This window comes from Panicum virgatum, chromosome 4N (assembly GCF_016808335.1).
Source record: "Panicum virgatum strain AP13 chromosome 4N, P.virgatum_v5, whole genome shotgun sequence".
In the NCBI taxonomy this organism is placed as follows: domain Eukaryota; kingdom Viridiplantae; phylum Streptophyta; class Magnoliopsida; order Poales; family Poaceae; genus Panicum; species Panicum virgatum.
The window spans coordinates 44,395,567-44,402,989 of NC_053148.1; the positions used below are offsets into that span (position 1 = coordinate 44,395,567).

Sequence of the window (7,423 nt, forward strand, 5' to 3'; positions counted from 1 at the left end):
TTTGTTATTATTAAATAAGAAACGAGAAATATGAATACGGTATCACATTTCAATTGACATATATAATGGCAAAGAACAGTAACTGAGACAGGTTTTTTCATGGCACTTGCAACACTACTCTATGTCCAACAAGCACATAACAAGAAAATAAAAAAATAGAAAATGCAGCTAAAGAAATTAGTTAGGATGTGCAAAATGAGGTGATCATGCGGACGAGATGTCTTCCCGATCCGTCGCAATTAATTAATCTACAAGTACCCGATCATGCATGCAAATACCATCCCCACGGCCGCACCAATCCACCAACGACTCGTCGCCTGCGCCACATGGCCGTGCGACGACGGCGCCGGCGCTTCAGCAGCGTCCGGAGCCGAGCCGGCGTCGCCTTCCGAGGTCGGTAGCGCTGCCGGCGCCCTCGGTGAAGCCGGCGCAGGGCTCGGCGCGATCGACATCTGCCTCATCCTCGGCATGGGCGGCGTCGGCGGGCGCGGCCTGGTGACGACGCCCGGCGGCACGACGAAGTTGCTGATCTGGAGCACCGATAGGTTGTAGGGCCTGGCGGTGACGGCCCTCTTGAGCGCGGCGCTCACCAGCGAGCCCGGCGCGGCCGAGACGAAGACGGCGCCGCCGCGGGGCGCCGCGGTGACGTTGAGGAACCCCGTGCGGTTCCGCGCGGTTCCCGTGGTCTGGAACAGCGTGGTGACCACGGCGGGCGGGCCCCGCGGGGGCAGCGCCGCAAGCTTCGCGGCGTCGATGTAGTCGAGCACGACGTGGACGGACATGAGCTCGACGAGCGAGGCGCGCGCCAGCCGGGCGCTGCGGCGGAGGAGCCAGTCCACGGCGGAGTTGTCCGGGACGAGGACGGTGACGGAGTTGCGGCTGTTGATCTCGCGCGCGACGCGGGTCTTGGAGAGGAGCAGGTTGAAGAGCTTGAACTCCGGGTACCGGGCGAGGATCTCCGTGATGTTGAAGGCGGCGGCGCTGCCGGGCCGCGGTGCGGCCGCCGTGACGGTGGCGGCGGCGTCGCCGGCCGCCGGCAGGACGAGGAAGAGGAGCACGAGCAAGGGGAGGTTAGGAGCCATGCCCGCGTGCGCCGATGCACGAACACGCACACACACTGGCAAGCACTGATGATAGGGCGCGGTGCGTAGCATGCACGCTGGTAAATATAGAGAGGCACGGATAGGTTATGGGATCGACAGCGGGAGAGAAATTAGAGGACAGGAGGGGTTTAAGGTCTGGACAGTTAGATGGAGACTGACAGTCTGACCACTTCTTGAGGCTCTGGCATGGTGCATGCTCCCTGAAATACAGGGAGCAACTCTGATCATGTTAATGGTCAGGAACACCTGGAGAATTATAGGTCCTGTTTGGGAACTAGGAAGCTCAAAAAAATCAGTGCTTTTTTGTTGAAATCAAAATATTTTCTGCAAATTTCCAAAAAAAAACTTACAAAATTGTCCGCGTTCCAAACATGTCGTTTGACGGTGACCAATAGGTGCGAGTAAAAAAAAGTCAATTGAAGGACGGACTACCCTGCAGTTTTTTTTTCTTGAGATGGATTTTCCCTGTTTTGGGCTAAGAATCTAAATGGGCCTACCGGCCCATCGGTTGGGCTAATGTAACACGCTGAACTTTCTTGTTCTTTCCATACAGAAAGGGGAGAAAAGGAAACAAAATGGTGGCAGACAAGAAGCAAGGTCGAAGTCCTCCTATGACATGATCACAAAGCAGACATCCACGATTCAGCTCACCTCACCGGCCGGTCGCCCACTGTTTTGGCGTATAGTGACCTGGGGTAGCATTTCCTAAAACGTCAGATCAGATCATCCATGGACAGGACGTCTGGACGTGTACCTCCCCTGGAATCCAGCGATGGCAATGCATGGCCGTGAACCCGTCGCCTTGTTTAGTTGGCTTCAAAATTCCAAAATTTTATAAGATTTTTCATCACATCGAATCTTTAAACGTATGTATAAAATATTAAATGTAGCTAAACAAAATAATTAATTATACAGTTTGTCTATAACTTGTGAGACGAATTTTTTGAGCCTAGTTAACTTATGATTAAATAATAATTATCAAATACAAACGAAAGTGTTACAATACTTTACAGTTTCCCTTTTACGCATCTAAACAAGGGCTGTATCCACGTGCCCTAACGGCTGACGACGCAGCAACGGCCACACGATTAGTATATATGTAACTTTAACCAGCCAAGAATCTTCTTCCAATCCAATGAGAAGAAACGATATCACAAGCGCGCACCAGGGGTCTACCCAGCCACCAACTCTGCGCGCCTTGGCGCGACATGCATGTCCTTGAACCCCCCGCACGTGTCCGCCTCTCCGTCGGAAGGAGACGTACTGCAGCTCAGGTCACACATGGTATCCATTGAATCAAGGAAAACGGATCATACGTTAGAGTTTGGCAAAATCAGCTTCAAGAGGGAAGTCATAAGACGGAATAATCCTTCGGTCAAGAACAAAGGAGAGTGTCAGGATCCTGGTGCTATAATCTGTGATAAGGAAGCTGTTCCTGCACTTTGTGGATTTCGTGCCATCTGAATTGTACCATCACGTAGAAGAAAACGAATAGGCTCCAAACTAATGGATGTTGCCAGGTAATTAAGACTATGCTTGATTTCTCATGATGCATATTTGTTCCATAAATTCCATCCGTTTACAAGGCAGCATCTTTTTTAATGTTCGACGTTCCCCCATTGTGCCCACAACTCAGATCATTTTCAAGCATTCACTGTTCCGCCTAGCAACAAGATACTATAGCAGACTGCTCCAGTTTACGCAGTGATCAAATTCTTGTATGTTGTATAAAGTATTGCTAGGCTATTTTTTTGATAACCCTAATATATTTTTTCGTGCCTTTAGCGAGCAATTTCCATAGACCGAGCTCCTATCTCCTGATATTGCCACTTCCATTCATCTGATGCAGAAAAACCTTCTGTGAAGGCGGGACTTTGGGGATCTCCCAGTTTGCTTTCTCACCCCCAACCTCCTCCGGGAAAGCGCTAGCATGCCGCTACTACAAGACCAGTGCATTCTTAGTCTACAAGGACATGGATGTATAAAAGATGTACACTAGAAGGCCCCCTCTGAAACTTTCTCCCCATTGTAAAATACTTTAAATTATTACCACATCTGGAACTGATATGCTTGCATTCAATTTGACTGGAAATTCCTGGTGCTTGTAGCTTCTCTTTGTGACAAGTAATAACAGCTTCCTTGCGATCCTCATAGAAAAAGTTCTCGTGACCTCACAAACAACATTACATCAATTCTGCTTAAGTGACCATGACATACAGGGTGCATGTACAAGAAGACCGGTGATGTATACACACAAAAATGAAACTGCAGCAGCAAAATAACAATGCATATGCATTCTGTTTCCAAGAAAATTAAACTAAACTTTTCAAACATCAAATGCACTTTTTGCTGATGTGGATCATCTAGAATATCCTTGCACAACAAAGTGGAAGATGAAGAAAATTCTAATGTTTCCTAGTTAATGGATCATTGATAGCTGCATTTGAGTACTCATCAACTACTGCTTTTGTAAGGGAAGGTCTCAATGAACTTCGGGCAGTCTGGAAGTGTGTGTTACAAATGAAACTTGCAGAGATCTTCCCTTAATGCTGCCATTCCAGCTTCCCTGCAAAGGCCTTCAAGATCAGCACCAGTGAACAGCTCGGTACACTCCGCGATCTTCCAAAGATCAACATCCTCCCCCAATTTCATTTTCCGTGTATGTATGCGTAGTATCTCATATCGCCCTTCCACATCTGGCGGTGGAACATACAACACCTGCAAATCAATGGAAAATTATTGTTGGTGTCTGTATGGCAACATGCCTCCATGAATGACAATCAAAAGTAAAGACACCTTGTCAAAACGCCCTGGACGCATAAGCGCAGGATCGATTGCATTTGGGCGATTAGTAGCAGCCAATACGATAATTCCCTACAAAAAAAAAGCCTTCTAGTGAACACGTGTAGATTTGATAAGTAGAATCACACAAAGCCATCGGCAGGCTAAATTTACCGTAGCCAATTCTAAACCATCCATTTCAGTCAACAAGGTTGACAAAAGTTTTTCTCCAACTGTGGCATTGCCACTAGAGTTCCCACCAGGGCCAGTTCTGCAAGATCATAGAAGTACCAATTTAAACAATTTTGTAGTAAAATTCAGATTCAGTACTCTGATCTGAATCTAAAAGCAATGATCAAGTCTAGAGTCCACATGAACCACTTATACTTTATTAATAAAAAAGAAAATATGAGAAGCCATTCAACAAGATTTTTTTTTTGCACCCAAACTGTTCGATTATCCATATTATGTGTCGTGTTGCAGATTTTATTATTGTGGTAAAAGACTAGTTATGACAATCCATATCCATTTCTGTAAGAGATGACCCTTCTGAAATATATGTTTTTACTAAAATTATGCACCAATTGTCAGTGTGTACCTTTTGGGGGCAATTGTATCAGCCTCATCAAAAAATATAATGCTTGGAGAAGCAAGACGTGCCTTCTGAAATGTTCTTCGTAACAGAGCTTCACCTTCTCCAACATACTTTGAGTATAATTCTGCGCCACTGTTATAAGAGTATATGTGAAGAACCTATTGAGCGTTGACGCGCAGATTTGAAGGTACATTTGATTTTTGGCTTTTTGCAGACTTTTGGATACCAGATATTAACAACAGCAGAAAACCAGTGCATTATGCTAGTCTGTATTAAATATCGTAGGATAAATTTCTCTGTTCTTCACATGGAGAGTGAGCCATTATTTGTATCAATATATAACATTGTTCTATGACAAACCTCAAAGAAAAGAAAGAAGCTTGAGAAGCATGCGCTGCAGCCTTTGCAAGGGTAGTCTTCGAGCACCCTGGTGGACCATGCAAAAGCACCCCCCGGACTGGTGATATCCCAAGTCTGCCATATGCAGCAGCATGCTTGATGGGCCACTCAACAGCTTTCTGAAGCTCTTTCTGAAGCATACGAAAAATCACAATAAAAATAGGTTCTTGGTATAAAGGTGAAGATAAAGACATATGAAATTACACCTTATGTAAAGACATCAAGAACATGAACTCAAGATTTCATAAAGCATGGGCATATGGTGCCAACATATATACAAACAAGTGGTTAAAAGTCAATATTACATTTTTCTTCAACAGCAATTCTAAGCTACATGCCTAAATTGAACAGTAACAACAAAGAAGAACCACTATACAAAATCATAATTCATAAAGGAAGAAAAAGGTCGCAACTTAAAAAAGAAGAATCAACCTTAAGAATCTGCAGCCGTTCTTCAACTGTAGGAATGGTAACCTCTACCTCAGAGTCAAAACGTCCTCCTCTTCTCAATGCTGGATCAATAGCATTCACCCTGATGAGATGACAAGCTGTTTGTTCAAGAAGAAAGACAATATCCACCACCAAAATGCTTAAAAGGCAATCTTAAGCACACTTTCTGTGCATTTGTTTCGCCATAACATACTATAGTATGACATGGACCTTGAATTATGCCAAATCATTGTTCCAGCAGGATTCTAAAACTTGGACCTTTAGTTATGCCAACAATTCTGAAATAACAAATCACACGTGTGGCATGCCCAGACCTGTTAGTCGATCCAACAACAACAATGTGAGGAAGCATCTTTGATGATTTCTTGTTTCCATCCATCAGAGTAAGAAGCTGACCAACAATGCGGGCCTCATTCTCTCTCCTGTAAAAGAAAATTAAGATCTCATTTTTAACAACACACACGCAAAAAAAGGGAAAGAAAAAATTTATGAAGAACCTGCCTATTATTACGGCATGGACATATGGCATCAATTTCATCAATGAATATCACAGCTGGTTTACCCTGTGAAGCCTGAGAATATGCTTCAGAAAAGGCTTCACGCAGGAACTTTTCTCCCTCTCCCACATTGGCTTTGTGCACAGAATATGTACTGTCAAGATGGGCACAAACAACACTCAGGGTCATGTCTAAACATATGATTTACTGCTCAGCACTAAACACTTCAAAGTAAATATGGTACTTGATCATTATCAAGTGCGCATTGCATTCTCGAACAACAGCTCGAACCAGGCTTGTCTGCCAAAATAACAGCCACCATATAGTTAGCTCTTGCCAATTTTGATATCAACAAGTAAAACTAACAGCAAATTCCACATAAAACCAATTTGAGAAATCTACAGTATATGAAGATTTGTGATAGGCATTGCAAATTCAGTACCTTTCCGGGGTGTCAGGGGGCCGTGGAGCAGCAAACCTCTCGGCCACTGAAGAAAGCAAGGCGAACGGCGATTAGCTGACTGATTTACACAGCTGTAGCAGGCAGTGACGAGGTCTGATTAGGGCAAGAGGAGGCGACGCAGTACCTTGAGGCCGAGCAGGCGGGACTCGCGGGCGTAGAGGAATGGATACGCCACGAGCTCCCGGAGGGCCTGGAGCGCAGTGCGGTTGCCCGCGGCGGCCTCCTCCGCCAGCCACACTGAGGCCGACTTGCCGTTGCTCCCGCCACCACCTTCGTTCGCCGTGCACATCACTTCACCCCTTCGGCCCGTAAGCAATCGGGGCTCGTGCTGCGTCGTCCAGTTTGCGCTCGACAGGTGGGGTCGTCGCCGCTCCGATGACTTCCGCCGGCAGGGAGGAAGGAGGCGACGAGGCGAGGCGTTCGCTCGGACAACGAACCCTAAACCTTCCTCTTCAAGGCCCAACCCAAGCCCAATACGAGGTCCTCCGCTGCCGCCGTTTTTTCATTTTTATATTTTTTAAAAATTAAAATTTCAAAAATATATGTCCGTTTTCAAATATTTCAAAAATATACCCCGGTCGCCCTCCCATAGGGCGACAGGCCCAAAGTGTAATTTTTTTTTCTTCCAATTTGCAACGAAGTCCCTGGAGAAAAAAAAGGGGACATGTCGCCCCCCCAACGGGCGACAGGCCCCTGTCGCCCGTGGGGGGGCGACAGGCCCCCCTTTTTTTCGACAGAGCCCCCCTTTTTTCCAGGGACTTTTATTTTTTCAGGGACCTATTTTGAGCTATTCGAGCGTGTATTCGTCATCATCGTCGGCAAGATCTCGGCCGCTAACTCCTACCGCACGTAACTTGTCCTTCATTAAATCACGGGAAAAAATCGCAAGAACTTCCCTTATTTCACGAGCATTATGGAACCCACAAACATAATAAGTTCACATCAATAATATCTATAGAAACAAATGACAAGTAACCTACCACAATCATAAACATCGAATACAAATAAGCGGTCCACAGCTATCTCATTACAAATAAACATCATATACATCTAACCACCCCTAGGGCGTCGGACCCTCTTAGCCCTCTGCTGGGCACGGACATGTCCCTCGGAGTATGTGAGAACATCCGGAGAC

The 7,423-nt window shown here is 45.8% G+C and overlaps 1 protein-coding gene and 2 pseudogenes across 1 annotated transcript; 1 reads left to right on the plus strand and 2 right to left on the minus strand.

Annotated features, from left to right (window-relative positions):
- Positions 1-248: 248 nt before the first annotated feature.
- Positions 249-1,082, minus strand: LOC120669806 (fasciclin-like arabinogalactan protein 14). The gene has a single exon (XM_039949644.1). It carries the CDS (start codon positions 1,080-1,082, stop codon positions 249-251), a length of 834 nt encoding a protein of 277 aa, XP_039805578.1.
- Positions 1,083-2,384: 1,302 nt separating this feature from the next.
- LOC120669445 lies at positions 2,385-3,145 on the plus strand (annotated as a pseudogene).
- A 141-nt stretch (positions 3,146-3,286) lies between these two features.
- Positions 3,287-6,739, minus strand: LOC120671465 (annotated as a pseudogene).
- Positions 6,740-7,423: the final 684 nt, after the last annotated feature.

Excerpts from the sequence above, each read along its gene's own strand:
- LOC120669806 (XM_039949644.1), bottom strand. The coding sequence starts at position 1,082 with ATGGCTCCTAACCTCCCCTTGCTCGTGCTCCTCTTCCTCGTCCTGCCG.